Source organism: Vidua chalybeata, chromosome 6, assembly GCF_026979565.1.
Source record: "Vidua chalybeata isolate OUT-0048 chromosome 6, bVidCha1 merged haplotype, whole genome shotgun sequence".
Lineage (NCBI taxonomy): Eukaryota > Metazoa > Chordata > Aves > Passeriformes > Viduidae > Vidua > Vidua chalybeata.
Window position 1 is genome coordinate 17,631,625 of NC_071535.1, and position 18,569 is coordinate 17,650,193.

General features: G+C 38.8%; 1 protein-coding gene across 2 annotated transcripts in view; it reads left to right on the plus strand.

Annotated features, from left to right (window-relative positions):
* The first annotated feature begins 4,874 nt into the window (after positions 1–4,874).
* PTPN21 (protein tyrosine phosphatase non-receptor type 21) overlaps positions 4,875–18,569 on the plus strand; it is a 45,365-nt gene continuing 31,670 nt past the window's right edge. For both annotated transcript variants that reach the window (XM_053945428.1, XM_053945429.1), the window contains exons 1-2: positions 4,875–5,184; positions 8,600–8,973. In XM_053945428.1, the coding sequence (XP_053801403.1) occupies positions 8,794–8,973 (180 nt within the window). In that variant the 5' untranslated portion in view covers positions 4,875–5,184; positions 8,600–8,793. The remainder of the gene's footprint in view (positions 5,185–8,599; positions 8,974–18,569) is intronic.

The window sequence follows — 18,569 nt, forward strand, 5'->3', positions numbered from 1 at the left end:
CACCGCGGCGGGAGCCTGGGGCGATGGAGAGGGCGGCGGGCGGAGCCGCGGCTGAGCGGGTGCGGGCCGCAGGGCCCGGCCTCACCGCCCGACAGAGAGCCGGCGTGACCGTGAGTGCCAGAACCACAGCGCCGGGGTTATTTCAATGTTAGTGCTCTTTCTCGAGAACTACACAAATTGAATACTCTGTTATCTATTAAAAAACAAATAAATTATAGTATAGCTATACACAAAGTATTCAACTAAGTTTTAATGCCACGCTACAGCTATAAAGGTTTTCTGGTGCCCACCACAACCTCTTTGTCATCTCCTTTTCTCATCGGGGCAGGAGAGAGAAAATATAACAAAAAGCCTCATGTGTTGAGAACAAGAACAGGAGAACTCATTCACTGATTACTGTCATGGATAAAACAGAGTTGGGGAAAATTAGTTTAATTAATTAACAATCAAACTAGAGTAGGATAATAAGAAACAAACACAAATCTTAAATCACTTTCCCAGCACCCCTTCCTTCCTCCTGGGTTTAATTTTATTCCTGATTCCCTACCTGTCTCCCCCCAACACCAGGGAACAGGGATGGGGGTTAGGATCAGTTCATCACCTGTTTTCTCTGACACTGTTTCCTTCTTTCCTGTTCCAGTAGAAACAGTCTGCCACAAAGACTGCATACTCACTGCTACAACGTGAATCCTTTTCGTGGGCTGCGGTTCCTCACAAACTGCCTCGCCAGGCATCCCTTCCATGGGGTACAAGTCAGTCCTTCAGGAAGAGGCTGCTCCAGTGCGGGTCCCCCAGAGGGTCACTAGTGCCGGTGGCAAAGCTGCTCCAGCGTGGGCTCATCTCTGCACAGAGCCACGGGTCCTGCCAGGAGCCAGCTCCAGCGTGGGCTTCCCACACGTCTACAGCCTCCAGGCATCCATGTGCTCCAGCGTGGGGTCTTCCGCAGGCTGCAGGTGGATCTCTGCTCCCATGCTGATCTCTGCTCCCCTGTTGATCTCCACAGGTTGCAGGGGCACAGCTGCCTCTTTACCACGAGCTGCAGGGGAATCTCGGCTTAGTGCCTGGAGCACCTCCTGCCCCTCCTTCTGCACTGACCTTGGCTCCTGTAGAACTGTTCCTATCACATATTTTCATTCCTCTCTCTGGCTGAAATTTACTTGTGCTCAATAACTTTTCAACCTGTCTTAAAAATGTCATTCCAGAGGCGCTACCAGGGCCACTGATGGGCTTGGCCTTGGCCGGTGGAGGATCCATCCTGAAGCTGGCTGGTATTTTCTTTATCAGACATGCAGGAAGCTTCCAGCAGCTTCTCACAGAAGTCACCCCTGTAGCCCCTCCACTATCAAAACCAGCCACACACACCCAGTACAAGCATCTCTTACTGCTACAAGGGAGTTGTTGCAGAGGGAGGAAGAATTATGTGGAGACAAGCCTACAAGGTAAGCGTAATAGTAAGCAAAAAAGAAGTAATGTTTGAGGCAAATAATTCATCTTTTGCACCAATGTCTCAGATTCACTTCAGCTGGTTTAATGAGTAGTGATATTATAGAAAGCCCAGCCTACAGATAAAGGGTCTTTTACAAGTAATGCCACTGATTAAAATAAACTCCAGGCATTGTAGTTAACAGCTGTATTAATCCCTTCCTGCATCACTGTTCCTAATATAAATCAAACATCATACAGAGATAGGTTAGACTAATTATTGCTAATGATCTGAGCTGTTTGCCTGACTCTACTTATAATATATTAGTGTTACAGTGAGAGGGAATCAATAACAAATCAGTTTAATTACACCATTCCATTTTAACCTTTTAAAAGACACATTTTGCTTTAAGATTTCAATTATGTTGTACTATGTTGTAGTATTGGAAAAAGAAAAATAATTATTGCAGTACAGAAACAAGAATTAAGTTTATTTCATAAGTAAAGGACTTACTTTAGAAAAAGCTACTGTGTTTGAGAAAAGTTTCCTTTGCAAATAATAGCAGGAGCTCATTTCTTCAATATCAGCACTACATTCTGTGTAAGAAAACTGCTTGTTTTCTTCAAATAGGAAAATTCTTTACCTTAATTAGTTACTTAGTAGAACACGTTCAACACTTTACAGTGCCTTGTAAGTAAAAATGAATCGTGTACATGAAATTGCAGGCTTCAAGCGTGTAATAGACATATGGTATGGTCATTTTTCTAGCACTTCTCTCTACTACCATCAAAAATATGTAATGATGCATAAAGACCCAGCCATCTCTTGCTTTCTAGCAAGTAAGAAATAGAATGATGAAAAACCAGGAACGTTTCAGAGCCAAAACATGATGAATAAAGTAAATTTGTTTAGAGAACAGCTTAGATTTAGAATTAGAGGTATTCTTACTTTTCAGATCATGAAGTTACTATTTTGCATGGTGTAAATGAAGATATTTTCCACATGACTTCTTCATTTTTTCTGTACTGTGGGAAAGCCCCTTTAGCTAGCAGTTTCCGGGTTATCCTGCCTGTGTTTTTATCACAAATGGGTAACTCTCCACTGGGCTGAGGAGTATATACTTGCATACCACTTTTCTGCCTGGAGGGTGCCTGATTCTGCTTCCTGTTTGGCTTGCGTCCAGCTTTCTGTTTTACCTTTAGTCAATACAAAGACCAGATGCTGGAGAGTTCCTGTGGATTTGAAATAAAGTGAATATTTGCATCAACTTCCACCTATTGGCTGATACACTCAAACTGCAATCACATATTTGGACAAGATGGAAAAAAAACCAAAACAAAACAACCCTCCAAAAACCTGTCTCAGAAGGGAGGATGTCTCCCTTTTTCTGAGAAAAAAAAATTGGTTTATACCTGTTCCACTATGGGCAGTCCATATTCAACCCAGTGGGCAGAAACTTTCCCTTGTACCTATAGAACAAAGGGTACAAAATTCAGCTCTGGGATATTATTCATTTCCTCACATAAACTTCAAGAACAGAATAAAGAGTAGTGCAAAGATGAGGTCAAGAACCATGAATGTCGTGAGTGTTGGCCAGAGCTTAAAGGGGGAAGCAGAAGCTCAGTACTGTGCCCTCAGGTAATCACTCTGCATCTTACTGATGTGTCTTTTCCAGAGTCCATCACATGCTCATGGATGCCTTTGTCTCTGTCCCTTTTATTAGAGTTGATACATGGAGCAAAGTATAGAGGTGGTGAGATAAAAAGAATGAGGTGGGGCAATATGGAGAAAATGTAGAAAATGTGTTTGGACACAAACTGGGGTTATAAGAAGGAAAAAGCAGAACAAAAAATATTATTTATGAATACAAATGTGATGAGCTTCAAGAGGAGATGTAAGCTGCAGAGGAACATATTGACAATGTAATAGCCATCTCTTTTAAGATGAGATGTTGTCTTTAATGTCTTTCCTTCTTTAATGAAAAGAAGGAAAATGCAGCAAGAACTAACTATGGAAGGCAAGAAAAGTCTAATAAATGCAATTTCTAGGCAGGGAATCAGGCAGGAAAAGGGTATGCTGAAGAATTAGAATAGGAAATATGACAGATAAGAGAATTCCGAATTTTTTCCAGCATGAATTGTTTAGAAATAGGAGGGGTTGCCTCTGTAACCCTGAATTTTCATGGCTTGGATTTTTCATACATTGTATCAGTCAGTTTTCTCCAGCAAGTAACTGCAGTTCTGTCCTCTAGCAGACACCTTTAGAAAAGGGTATCTATGCAGGCTAGTTTATTTTACTCAACATAAGATTCCCCCAAATAATGTTTTATATATTTCTTATGGACTGCTCATCATAATTATGGCTGATGTATGGAGGGGGAAAAAGCAGAGATACTCCTCTGATCTCAGGGAAGATGATTGTGTCTAGGGGGAATAACTCAAAAGAATTCATTATAGTACAAAATTACCTACATATTTCAGCTGAGATTAGTGTCCTCGTGAGCAACTTGTTATTTGCATACTTGACCTGCAGGTTAGACTTGCTCAGACAGTAGCATGTTTGTGCACTTCACATTACCAAAACACTTTCTAGGTTTTACAGTTATTAGTCAGCGTTCACATACTCACTTACCTTTTTCCTCATCCCTGACTGGTTCCATGTTTATATCAATTTTTGCCTGGTTCACTCAATGTGGAGAGCCAATTTTCCAAATTGCATGCAACAATTGTTGATTTCACGTGCACACGGAGGTCTTCATATACTTGTGAGACTGGAGCACAGCCCCTCTTATGGTGTTTGCATTAGTTAAACACTATAAATATTCCTGAATTTATATGCAGTCAAAGCTTGCTAAGACACTTGTTATTAAGGATATAATTTCTACTGACACCTTTGGGAGTTTTTAAGTCCAGACAGGCTGAAAGATCAGCCTTTAGTCTGCATTTTTTTGCTGTGTATCTCACTAACAGCTGAAAATTTGCAAGGACATAAATGTATGTGCATAGGTCATTTAGTAAAGCACACAGGGATTAAACCTTGAAAATATTTCCAAGCTGCATGAAAACAAGACCAACGGAATTTTGGTAAGACATTTGCCTTAATTGGAAAGGCTTAAAATAAATGATCATATGATTAAAAAAAACAAGGATTGCCTGCTATTTGTTGTAACCCCTATTTCTGTAGCGCCCCTGTAGCCAGAGAAGCAGCTGTTCATTGCTGACATTCTCCCTGCCAGGCATTCCAACTCTCTGAGGTAATGGGCTGCAAGCATACGGGCCTTCGCTTTAATTCTTTCAGCGTATCCTTCCGCATGGATAGAGCGAGGGGAACGCCTCCAGGAAAAGAAATTAAATGCACACACACAGAGGCACACAGGGACGGCCGATTTGAAAATATTTCTGAGAACGCAATTTGCGCACATGCGGCACAGCGTCACATGAAAGAGGCCGCCTGAAGAGCTGGCTGGCACAGGTTTATTTTGTTGTAGTATTTTCTTCCACCCCCAGCTCTTTACCCAGTGGAATGATATCCAGAGCAAGTTTTTTGAGACAGGAAGTGAGGAATGTTTTCACTATGAGTGATCTGAGAAGAAGGTGGGTTAGCCGAGATAGCAGCTGTTTCGGACAAGAGGAACACAGTAAGTCAGTTCCCGAGGAATACAGATGAGATGGCTCCGGGAGAAGAAGCCTTGGAGCGCGGGGGGTTTTTTTCAGCTACACATATGTGAAAGGAGACCTGGTGTCTTTGGATCGCTGTGCAAGGTAAGGGGAAAACAGCGGGCACGGTAAAAACATAGCGGCTGATCTTCTCTGCCGTGTACTGTAAGGCTGAAGAGTTTCAACCACTTACTTTTTGAAAAGTAGGTGGTTGTGGGACTGTGCTTCTGGAGGTGGGCAAAGTTTGAGACATGCACTTACTGCTGCTCTCTCAGCCCGAGAGTCATGTCAAATATTAGCTAGTAAAACAAGGAGAGGGTGGAGTACTTTGATTACTTTTTTGGCTGCCCAAATATCTCTGAAATAAAAATATATGTATTTCAAGAATGGGAAGTAATAGGAACCCTTTTTCACCATGATATATTGCAGTTTTATTTTGATTATTGTCATTTATGCAAGCTATTTAAAAAAAAAGAATTGTAAAGTAAAATGCTAACAATTGAGGGGGGAGTAGGAGGTGAAGGTAAAGGAGAAAGATACCACACTTCTCAGTAGTCACCCATTAGTCATGGCCATTTTGCTGAAATTCTAATATAGCATTTTTGAAACTACAGGTTTCTGTTGAAGTATAAAGGTAAAAAGTTTGGCCACAAAAGACATTGTTAGCTGTTGCATGAAAATTCCAGGCTTGGTAAATAAAGGCTTGCTATTGTAAAGGTCATCAGTTGGATTTGTAACTCTGGGCACTATGTAGCTATGAGTTTTTGCTAAAGTAGCTTAAAACAATGCAGGTAGGTCTGAATTTAAAGTAATGCAGCAGGCAAATTTGAGAGCACCTAGGACTGCAGAATGCACAGCTGCTGAATAAAACCAGCACAGCTATGTTTGCAAGAACTACACATGGCTAGCAGTAGAAGATACTGAATGATACCCTGGTGTTATTCAGCAAACTTGCCTTAATTTTACAATATTTATTATATGTTAGGAATCTTTTTTTAGTTGTTTTTTTGTGATGTGGTCTGGAAGTTAATTACTTGAGTTTTTCTTGTTATAAATGGGTTTCAGAAGTCATGAAGATTATGTCAGGCGTACAAAAATGAAATAATTTAGGGTAAATGCTCAGTGGAGCATTCAATGTAAACAACAGATCATAACCTGGAGAATGTTCCTGGCTGGCACATTCTGAAACTTCTGCTCTAAACTTCCTTCCTATGTTTGTGTTGCTACCTGTTTGCATAGTGAAATAACTGAAAGTCTGAGGCTGCCTCATGTCAGCATTAGATGGTTTGGAATTTTCACTTGTCAGGTTAGCCTCTGGTTAGTGATTTTTGGTTTTGTTTGTTTTGTTTTTTTTTTCTTTTTTCCCATGCTCTTAGAATACTTTTCTAACCCTTGATATGGACATAAAAGATTGAAAGTCTTTCACATTCAGTGGTACTCCATAAAACCGGAGATTAAAACACTTCTGCATTTCTGACTGTAACTTTCAGAGAGAAGTAAATTGATTTCTCTCATTGCTGTAGCGCCAAAGAAGACACCTAACTTTGCAAAGAATGTATTGGAAAATGGGCCTCAGGGACAGGAGCTAAGGTCAGCCAGCTAAAAGTTACTCTGTCAGGAATAAACGCAGTGCAAGATTCTGCTGGCAGTGGACAGGGGACTAAAAGCTTCTGTCTGTAGAGCATTCCCTGCATGCTGTTCAAGCAGGGCTGGATTTGGAGGATCAAAGTGCAGAGGGAATATTAAAGTGAGGATTCCCTCTGTCTCCGTAATTTTTTCAGGGAAATCTGTTGCTGTCTGTTGTTACTTATTCTACAGCTAGACCCAAAACCAAATTTGTTGGTGTTTGGGTGAGGATTGTTTTCTCATTCAGCTAAGATTTTAGGTGGTATCTGTTGAGGATGGTGATTGTGTAGAATGGTACAACCACTTCAAGATTATCACAAACGAGGTCATGAAATATGCTTCTGGCCATTCTTTGGAGTAGTGTTGCAAGGATGTCATTGAGAAAAAATGCTGTGCTGCCTCCTCTTTCTCCCCACTGTAGGCCTTTAATGTCTTTCCACCTTCCTTTCTTCTTTGTGGTGCTGCTGGCTGGGGAGCAGGGAGTCTGATACGAGGTTTTTAGCCTAAAGAGTTTGTGGTTATGTTGGATAAGTTTCTAGGTGGGTATATCAATGTCCAAGGAGAATGTGGTATCTGTCTGTTTACAGCTATACCTTTGAGTTTAAAAGCAGGTGTGCTAGGAAGACTACTTCTTCCGGTTCCTCCATTCCAAAGAAACGCATATCCTCTCGTTCCTCCTGTCTGGTCATGCTAAGAGACCTCAGAAGTCAAATTGTGCCTTTTAATATGTGCTACTAATACTATGCCAACCTGGAAAAAAGAAAATTAAAAATAAAACTAGGCGTTTGTTTTCTCTCCCCCTCCGTCGGGGCGGCCCTGCCGCTAGAGGTGCAGGGGCAGAGCTCCTGCCCGCGGCAGCAGCGCGGCGGGGGCCGGGCGGCGCTCCCGGCTCCGGGGTCGCTCCCGCCGCTGCCCCGCACAGCCCAGCCCAGGGCAGAGCAGCCTCACCGAGGGAATGGCATCCCTAACCCAGGGCAGCGGCGTGCAACGGGGGCATCTCTGAGGAGCCTCCCAGCCCAGACCTTTCCGTGACACTATGACGAATTTCACAGGCTGGGCTGCGTGCGCTAAGAAAACACTTGGAAAAAGAAGAAAGGCAAAGCGTGGAATAGAGTTGACAGGAGAGGAGGCGTGAAGGTGTTTGCAAAAACTGGGGAGATGGGTGGCTACCTGTAATCTGGGTAAAAGTATGTTTTTCAAGGAAAAATGAGAAAATAAATGGTTCTCAGAATTCACATACTCTCTTGGTAAGGCAAAGCATAACCTGAAGCATCATACAGCAGTTTAGCATAAGGAATAATGGTACGACTTACTGTAATCCATAGAAGATTAAAGGAATTGCACTTTAATTGTCTGGTAGGAAATGGCTAAAGTGTGAGTTTTAAGGCCTCCCTTGCCTTTCTTTTTTTCCCCTTTATCATTCATGGGGCTTGGTTTTGTGTTTAATCCAACAGCAGATAGTGGCTGAGGCTGCATGATGCTCTGAAAAACAAGCCAGGTTGCTGGATTTGCTCTTAAAGAAAATGTCTTTGTTCAGTATTACAAATACCTTAGGCAACTCAGATTTCATAAACATATTTCATTTAAATTCCGATTCAGTTTATAAATACTTATTTTAAGACACTGCAGTCACACATGATTAAGACTCATTATTCACTTGTGAGTTTAAAAAAAAGAAATCAACTTGCCAAAACCCAATGTCATTTGTGGAAAAACCAGAAACTCTGGTACTTATTTCATTATTTGAATGTATAACAGCCCTGCATTTTGGAAAGGTAGACTGATTATTTAGATTTAGAAAAAATATACATGTTATTTTTCCCATGTTACCATTCCCCTTTCAGTCAAAGTATTTCTGATTCTTATATTTCTTCTCTCTTTTGTTGCTTATTAGGACTCCAGTGGATGTATCTTCTCCTTGTCTCCTGGTGGAAAACTTGCTTGGCTTTAATGGATACTGCTGCTGCTGGTTGATCTCTGGAGACTTTACAGCTCCTTAGCTTTTGAGAAGAGGTGACTTCTCGTCACCTCTCAAGGTCTCAGTGGTAGTAGCTCTTTATCACTAACCATCTCTGGGGGAAAAAGAAGATGCCTCTACCCTTTGGGTTAAAATTGAAACGAACTCGACGTTACACAGTATCCAGCAAGAGTTGCTTGGTGGCTCGGATCCAGCTGCTCAACAATGAATTTGTGGAGTTCACGCTGTCAGTGGAGAGCACAGGCCAGGAAAGTCTGGAAGCAGTGGCTCAGAGGCTTGAATTGCGGGAGGTGAGTTGTAAGTGAAGGCATAACTTTAGGTTTTGGTGCTGGATGACCTATGTGGTAACTCCTTGCCATGTAGGGTGATCAGCTACTGGAGCAGCTATTCTGTCTTCCCATCGTTTCTTCACCTTCTGGTCTTTATGGAGACTTGGATTGCTCCTAAACAGTTGCTAAAGTTGTTACAGAGTTTGGGGAATGTCTAAGGGGAGGAAATGTGAGAAGTATTGGTGAATAAAAGCTTAGAATGCAACAAAACCAAAGCAACTGTTTTTAAAACATGACATTGCTGAAAATTCTACTTTAAAAAACCCACAAAGGAAGAAAATAATTTCTACCTAAGCAACATGGTTAAAAACTACAACAAGACTTGAGTCATAAGACAGCATTTTATGTGCATGTATTTTTTTTTCTGATGGATTAGTGCTGTAAAAAGAATCTAAAGCACAAAATGTGATAAGTGTACCAGTTATCAACTATTTGTGTCTTGCTTGTTTAAATACCACAAATATATTTGCAGACACTGTCTTGGAGCTCATACGTAGTCGTATAGATTGAGTGCTGGCCTTAGGGTGAGACTTAGTTTGTGCTAGTTGAATTTGTAAATATCTGTTCAGCCTGTTTTCCCCCCCAAATCTCCTTACTTGGTATTTTGAAGGATTCTTTTAGAACTGAAATTTACTCTTCCACACATTTAGTGATTATTTCTACATCTTCTGTGTTGATTGAATTCCTTCTGAAATGCTAAGATTTGAAATTTTAATAGAAATCTACATAGATGACCAACATATGAATGAATGTCATTATTTTATAAAATTGTTGAGCACAGGTGGTTTGAATGCAGTATTTGAATGCTCTCAATCCTGGGTGAACTGACATTTCCCCCTAGAGTCTGAAAGGTTTAGTTTAGTTGATTTTGGAGTCATTGAATTGTGACAGCATGTGCACTTCTGGGGGGGCAGGAGAGAGAAAATTAGTGATACAAGTTTAGGGTTGCTAATATTGTTCTGAAAAATATGCTTTTGTTCTGTTATGTGGTCTGCCATAGAATGACCTTTTGATTATGGAATTCAAATGCAGAATAAAAACCCTGGACTTAGGTAACCAAATTATGAGTAATTGTGAAAATAATTAGTACTGAATATTTGCATTTATAACTATGATTTTTAAAACATGATCTTTTTATTGTCAAGCAATTGCAATTGTTGATAACTTTGCTCAAATATTGAGCAAATGTATTTAGAACGCAATCCTGCAAACATTTATTACATTAGAAAGCATGCATTACTGTAGGATTCCTTAGTGGAAAATGTTATATCTAGTAATTTGTTTTCAGAAATGCTTTTTATTTTTTCTATTTAAAGAATAATAACAAATGAAATATATGTAAAGCCATTAATCTATAACGGTTTGTTTACTGTGGTTGTTCTCAATTGCAATATGCATTCTTGTAGAGTCTCCAAGTATTTTTTTAGTGTACAGTTATTTTGGAAAATGCAATTCTTTGCAAGGATATGCCTTCTTTTTTTAATCTTTCTCCTTCTAACAAATGGAGAATCTAGCTACACTTGTAGCCTTAGTGTTTACTTAGAACACATCAGATATCATATATTTAGAATTCAATTATTGTTGTGTGAATGGATTTTGTCAATTTTATCTGTCCACTTTCAGATGTAACTTCTAAGTCACAGAAAGTATAGATTTTTTACTATTTGCAAAATGCAAAGGCTTTGTCTTCCTGAATGATGACTACTAGCTTCTATTGAGCTAGTCACAGAGTGCTGGAGATGCAGTTTTGTCAGCTATTCTTCATTATCTCGTTCTTTGGAACCACTCCTAAATATCTTTTTAAAAACAAAAAACAAAAACAAACAAACAAACAAACAAACAAAACCAAACAAAAAAAAAAAAAAAACCAAAAAAAAAAGAGAGAGCAAGAGATGCAGTTCCTCAATTAAGGGTCATATATCAGAATAAGGGAGTTGACAGTATACTATTGAACTCTGAGCAGATTCCTTCAGTCATGCATTCTTGCATGGATTATTTTGGCAGGAGACTCTGTTGCAATAAAAGGGAATGGAAAATAAGGATATAAATTACTTTCCAGAACTTGCATTCAGAAAAAGTTGTTCTGCCTTTAAATAGTCAGATTTGCCAAGCAGATACTTGATCATTCCTTGCGGCTTACTTAGTAGAAAGTTTTCAGAAAGAAAAATGTGTTCAGCACTTTTATTAAATCTGCAAAAACAAGTCTTTGGTACAGTAAAATACAAAGTATTTCTGTAAAAAGTTGGCTATTTTTAGTTCACTGAACAGCCTTAAAGCATGAAGTTGAATTCTACGTGTTCAACATGAAAGTATGATTGTTTATTTAAATACTGAGACTGGGGGCCATTCTCACATCCAAGGTATCAGTTTCAGATTACTGTATATGGCCTACACAGCTAGGACAAGCAGTTCCCAAGCATCTTCAAAACAGTTTACTGCATGAGGCATTAGGGGAATCTCTACCATTTTTTACACATTCAGTGTTAACATTTGTAAATACCTCTTTCTCTCTGGTGTAATTTGGAATTACTGAATTTGGACAGTTGAACTGAACTATTTTAATGGTGTGCCATCTTTTAAGATATTTGTTTTAACAGATCTTTATGTAAATGAGTAGTCTTCAAATTATGCATTGCATGGCTAAACACTGTTTTTCTTTTGATTTTCCAATTAGTACTTCTCAATTTCCAAATTGTATACTAGTACGGACGCATAGTTAGCATTTAGGAAGATTTATATATGTTGACAATTTTATTTTTTTATGGAATGGTAAACTTTATAGAAAAGTGACATGAATTCATTAAACTGAGTATCTTCTGGTATTCCTAGAATGTGACTCATGAGGAATGAGTATGTAATCCAGCTCTCTTAAAATGAGGAACTGGAGAAAGAAGTCAAAGGGAATAGTGAACGTAAGTTACTTACCTTTGTGGCACAGTCTGTCTTTTATCCGGTGAGAGAGCTATAACCAAACATGATTTATGCAAAGAGGTGTTACAGAAAACCATTCTGGAATCAAAAGTTTTGAAAAACTGCTGAGAGCTCTGCTGGTTAACCACCTTAAAAAGGACATACAGCAGTGCTAATCTTGCATCTAAGGCATGAGTATGTAAATGAAATCCTTGAAAATATAGAGATTTTTTCAAACATTGTAATATAGCTAGGTACATTAGCTAGCTAGGTTTGGCAGGAGATGTTATAGCTGGTGTCTTTCTCTTGTTGATTTTTTTGTTGTTTTCTAAACAATGCAGCACTTCTAAACCAGAGAGAAGGGGCAAATTCTGCTGTACAAGCAGAGTCTGACCTAACTGCAGATATGTGGTAGAGTACGAGTATAAGAACCAATGGCAGGGAACTTCTGTGGAGTGTATGTGTTGTGCATGTGGAAGTTCCTGTGTTTGTTTTGGACATGCAGAGGAAAAGGAGCCAAGGTTATCTGGATCCTGAATAACTTCAAAGTTCTGAAACAGTGCTTCGGAAATGCTTGAACTGTGCTGTAAAACTTTGCTCTGAATTCTAAAACCTCACTTCTCTTTTGGAGAAAACACAATACCTTTAATTCATTGTGGTGGTTTCTTAAATGTGTTTTACATATGAAAAGAGTGTTTTTAAAATCAGACCAAGTGCAACCATAAGTATTCTTACGTCTGTATGTATCAGTAACCATATTGACTGACAAATAAGAGTTGGGCTGCTGTGTGACAGAGGGATCATTAACATAATTATGATTATGTCTTGTATCAAAGTCTGGCAGCATTTTAGCTGATGCTTGTGGAAATAAGAGGAGAAGCAGTCCTTATAGTTGAACTGTTGTGACTGCCTCTCTGAACCAAATTTTCCTTATAATTAGGAAAGGAGAAATTGACATGGAGGAATGTATATAAGAATGCCAGAATGTGTAATCTGATTCGTTTAACAGATGTTGCTTTATTGAAAAGCAAATTTGAATCCATCTAAAATAAATATAAGAATGTGATAATTGTAATTTAGGAACCAAGGAAAATTGAAGGACAGGGCAGTTAGGTAAAAATCAGTAACTGCCTCAGTTAAATTCTTTCTCTGAAGAAAAAAAAGAATACATTCTGGTAAAAGGTTTGCACTCAGGCTTATACTGAGCAGCACAAAATTAAGGTTTTTCTATGAAAACAATAGTGGCAATTAGGAAGCCCTTCCCCTGATTTCTTTAGCATTTTTATAAAGTCAAGTCAGAATATACCACTTAATTGCATTTTGTTTACCATCATGTCAGTGAATTGCTGTACAGTTTTAGACCAATTTTGACAGAAGAGGTTTTCTTTACTTCTGAAGCAAAGGCATTAGCTTATTGTTTAGTAATTTTAGGCTTCTTTGAAATGTGGCTTTTTCCTTTAGTAAAGCAGTCAGAACTTAAGCCTCTGATGAATGGGAACATGATACTTCTAATGTCAGTGATGTGTAAGGTGAAGTCAAAAGCAGTTATGTGAGTTCATCCTTCTCAGAGCCTTGAACAGTGGTGGGAAAAAGTAACATGATTTTTTTCAAAAAAGTATATTTCTGTATTTCTGGGTCATGTTGATAATTGACCTACCTCTGTTAGAGCTTAAAATATATCTTGGACATAATGTTTTCTGTGCAATATGAAGGTACGGCTCTTTAGCTTGTGAATTAGTCAGCTTACTTTTGTCAAATGTCCTGATGAGTAGAATCTTCCTTGCCTGTTAGAAGATTGTTTATTCAAGATATATAAAGGGTCTGAAACACAGTGTATTGTGATTTGTACAGTGTTCATTTGAATAAACTAGAATACATCAGATTACCTTGCAACATATGGATTTGCTTATCCATTTCTTATCCCTTCTGTTTTGCTTTAAACTAAATTGATAATTACTTTGTTTAAATAGCATTTGTGAAATCCATATTAGAGTAGTTAGGAGAAAATAATTATGTGTGTGAGTGTTGGAAAAAAACATTTCAGTTATGAAAGAATTAATATTTAAGAATAAATTGTCTCTTTGTTCATATAGCTACTTTGCTAAATATTCCCTTCTGCAGCTACAGTTGAAGAGCTTGTCAGTGCTAAAACAACAAAAACAGTATAGGCAAAAGTACCTTACACTAAATAGCTGCAGTATGAGGGGAAAGGAAGGGATTTTTGTCAGTGTTCCTGCTGATCTGCAAGAAGAATTGGTCACGGTACTAAATAGAGAAGCGCAGCTTTCTACTTGGTGGCTGGTACATGATGAGAGTCCCAGAGGTTTTTTTCTCCACCACTTCCCGTAAGTCTTGGATATTGTACGCTGGCCAGTCCAGGCTGCTCCAAGTCCTTCTCAGCTAGAGATTGGGAAGTTTTGTGGAGGAGGTTGTTTGTTGTGATAAGAATGGAGTTTCTGGAGAATTTTCAAGGCCTGTTGTCTCCTCCTGTAGCTCTTAACACTGGGCGTAGGGAAAAGCTTTCATTTGGTATCTGCCAGTTGTGCTTAGTACAAGATTATTGACCCAGTTCTCCTGCACGGGGTATATTCACGATATATCCTGATAGGAGGAGCTGTTCAGTATCCAAGCATATAATAAAGCTAGATGTGGTGGAGCCCTTGGGCTAACTGGGATTTTATGAGTTTGACTGCAGTGCTTATCCTTCAATAAGAGGAGGTGTTTTCAGCATTCTGATCAGGGAAGTCTTACAGTTTGTTTCATTTGTATGTATCAGTGTAAAAGAGGAAAAGCCTGAAAATATATTTTGACTGCATTCTTCTGCTATTGTTATATCTTTTCTGATTTTTTGCCTCAGATCTTAGGATGGGGATTCCTCAGGTACCCTTGAGGCAGGTAGCCAAATGCATTAATCAGAAGGCACTGTATTAACCATTACAAAACAATTCTCCTTTCAGCCTATTTGTAATCTATGACATATTTAGTAAGATTTATAGTATAGGACATGGAAATTAACTGGAAAATATGTTATGGAATATGTAAGGTTGAAGTAAATTTTGAACACTGCTATGCCTCAGGGGACCTCCAAGGGTTGCATGGTCCTGCCCTCTGCTCAGGAGGATCAGGTGCTTCAGGGATTGCCTGGGTGAGTTTACCAGGCACCCAGGTGCCTCTAAGGATAGAGATTTGACACCTCTTTGGGCTATCTGTTCCAGTGTTTGGCTAGTCTTGTTGTGAAATTTTTTTCCTGATCTAATTGGAATTTCCCACATTGCAGTTTGTCCCCAGTGCTTCTCATACTTGCTGTGATTACTTCCAAGAAGACTCTGGCTCTGTCTTCTCTGTCTGTGTCCTGCTCTTAGGGAATTGAAGTCCACAGTAAGATTTTACTTTGTCTCTTCTAAGGCTGATCAGCCCTACTTCTCCGATTTTCACTGATCATGCCAGAAGATCTAATACAGTCACCTGCAGTAGTGTAGTTTTGTGGCACTTATACCTGGTGAAACTCCTCTGCTTAGCTTAGGAAGTCTGGGTGACTCCAGTGATGAAGTCACTCCCACCAGCTTGTGAGCTGTAAATACTGCGTGGGGCTTTTGGTACTTTTGTGTTCTTGATAGCTCTTGAAATTTTAGGCAAAAATATTTGCTGTCTCTAGTGTCAGAAAGCAAGTAGGTAGAAATTAACTGTGCAGAAATTATATGTTCTTTTTATTTCTATTTGATTTTCTTCAGAGGGATTGGGTCATGAATAAGTCACTAAAATAAACGAACCTCAAAGTAGTGTTAATCTTAACAGCTTAACATATTTTAAGAATTATGTCATGACATTCTTTTTAGCACTGGATGTTGTCCTGAGCTGCTAATAATAAAATGTTTTAGCAATGAATAAAAGTGGGTTCTATTTTAATCAGTGCGAATATTCCAGGGTGCATAAGCTTCTCTGAAAACTCACAGGATCAAATTCTGCCCTTGAAGTGAAGTGAAAGGTTTGCATAGAAGTCAGAAGACCAGCTTTGGTCTCTAGTATTTTGCATGGCTTTTTAAAATATATGGGTTCCAGAAGATATTTTAAAATGTGGAAACATTTTTCTGTTATGCCAGTAACTGCTCAGTTCAGTGTGTAGGCAAGAAAAAGTGGTCAATGTTTCAAAGAAATAGATCTACTCAAGTGATCATCATGGCTTAAAAATAATCTATACATTCAGTTTAAATTCAGGATGTAGAACCAGGAGTAGTTTTACATCAGACAGTTTGAAACAGTGGCAATGTTTGTGGTCTCTTTTCCACACCGTCTCCTCACCTTCTATGAGGTTTAAGTACACCAAGCCTGCAAGTGAGTTTATTTAAACAATTGCTGTACTTTTTTTTGGGTGTATTTTTAGCTGGTTTACAAATGCTGTAGCTCCTACCCTTTGCTTTCAGTCTCTGCCATGGCCATTGCCCTTGCCCAGAATGTTGTGGTTCCACATTTTAGGTAGTGCTCAGCCCGAGGCTGATGTGTTGTCCTGTCAGAGAAGTGGGCTGGGTCAGAGCAGAATGTCAGCATCATGGTCTGACTTTGGCTCCTGTGACTGCATGCATGCTGTTAACAGTCTTGTGATGAAAGAGAAGCACACCTTTTCACACACATTCCTTTCCTTACTCAGTCTGCAGGAGGGATTAAGGAGTAGTCAGTCATTCAGTACATTTTATCCTTTTCAGCATGTGCTGTTGCAGTGAACATGGTATTTCTTTCATAATGGTGTTTCTGTGGTTCTACTATTGGGTTTTTTTCCCTAGCATCTTATGGAATTTAAAATACTGTCTTCACAATATCCTTGTGGGGTGGTGGTGGTCACCTAATGACTGGGGGATTGAAGAATAGAAATAAAATGTTGTTTAAGGTATCAGCAAACTTTGTGTGCCTGGACTGGGAAATGACGAATGTGTTGTTTATATTATTTATATTCAAAGCCATATTTCTTTTTTCCTCTTGAAACTCAAAGTATTTATGACTTCCTAAATTTGACTCTTGGCTTTCAGACTTTAGAAGTGATGAGCACACAGCGTCCATCTGAGAAAAATTTGGTCTGTAGGATTTGCTTTACAGAGAACTCTCTTTCTGATTTGGGAATAGTCTGGTTTTCTATTGTGATTTTTAAACTTTCCCATTCTGCACTTGGTCTAGATATCTTCCTCTATACAGAAAAAACCTGTTTTTTTCTTCTATGAAGAGTTCTAATTAAATTGATTTTCTGTACTATAGGCCGTCTTTTTATCAGGGGGCCAGAGTTGTTTTAGAGTTTAGAGAAAGCATCTCAAGGTTAAATAGGCAGATTTTGTCTGATTTTTTTATCTTATGAATACTAATTTTGCAATTACATGGTAGCTAGCGCTAATTTTAACTGCAAGGATTTTCTTTAAACCTTGGGGTAAAAAAGCCCCCAAACACCAAAACTACCAACAGTCACTTAAAACTGTGTTTATGCCAATTTAGAGAGGAGCAAAGAAGTACATCTTGCCAGTATGCAATGCCAAAGGAACACTATGTCTTAGAATTGGCTCTAATTTCCTATTTTTGCTAATATCTCAGACAAAATGTTTTTATGGAATGGATAATTTTATTAATTTAATGCTACACCTTGACTTTTGTGCCTCAAATTACTTGATGGTTTGTGCTGATATGGAGCACTGACTCAGTTGCTGTCCATGAAGTTTGGGATGGGGTGTATGTGCCCGTGCTGTGGTTGTTGCACACACAGTCATCCTGACAGAGCTGTAAGGAAAATCTGGAATCCCATGAGAGTGGACTCTTCATCCTTTTTAGACTGTAAACTAAGATGTGTGTATAAGAATTTTTAGATGTGTATATGGGTGAGTTTTTGCAGGAATGTACAAAAGTGGTCTTTTTCTACTAAGAGCTGTAGCTCCCCAGTGAATTTCAAATCTGTTTTCCACAATATCAAGATGCTAGAGCTTTTGAGAAAACAACAGTAAATACTTTTTTTACTAGGGAGACAATTTTTCTGTGAATAGTTTACAGAAATTATTGATTTACAAAAATCATGATAAATATTCCCTCTACTTTATAGAACTCCACCCTTAAAAGCTTTATTTTGTGTAACTTAAAAATGTCTTAAAATATGGAAGGTTGTATTAAAGGTGTTGGCATTTCTACAATTTCTAAATACATTAAATTTTATGTAGCAAGGACTTGGAGAATTTTCATGTAAATACCTACAGACCTAATTGGCAATTATTAACATTCACTTAATCTCTCTCCTTTGGTTAAAACACTTCTAATTATGATATATAGTTTTGCTATGATAATGATGTGAATATTTTCCAGTCCATATCTGTTTTCTGGTCCAGAACTGAACAAAAGAAGTACTGTGGGAGCAGATTTTAGTCAGTTTAAACATAGTGGAGAAATTTAAATTTTTGTGGATGACTCTGCAGTATGGATTTAGAACTATACTGCGGAGCAAGAGAAAAATACTCTGATCCAGACTTCTTCTAGGAGAGGATCTAATAAAAATGAGATTGTGTTGCTCAAGATGCCATTCAGTGGGATTTTGACCTTCCAGGGTGCTATCCCTCAGCCTCTCCAGGTGGTCTGTTCCAGTGCACACTGGAATGTTGTGTATGTATGTTGTGTTTTGGCTTGGT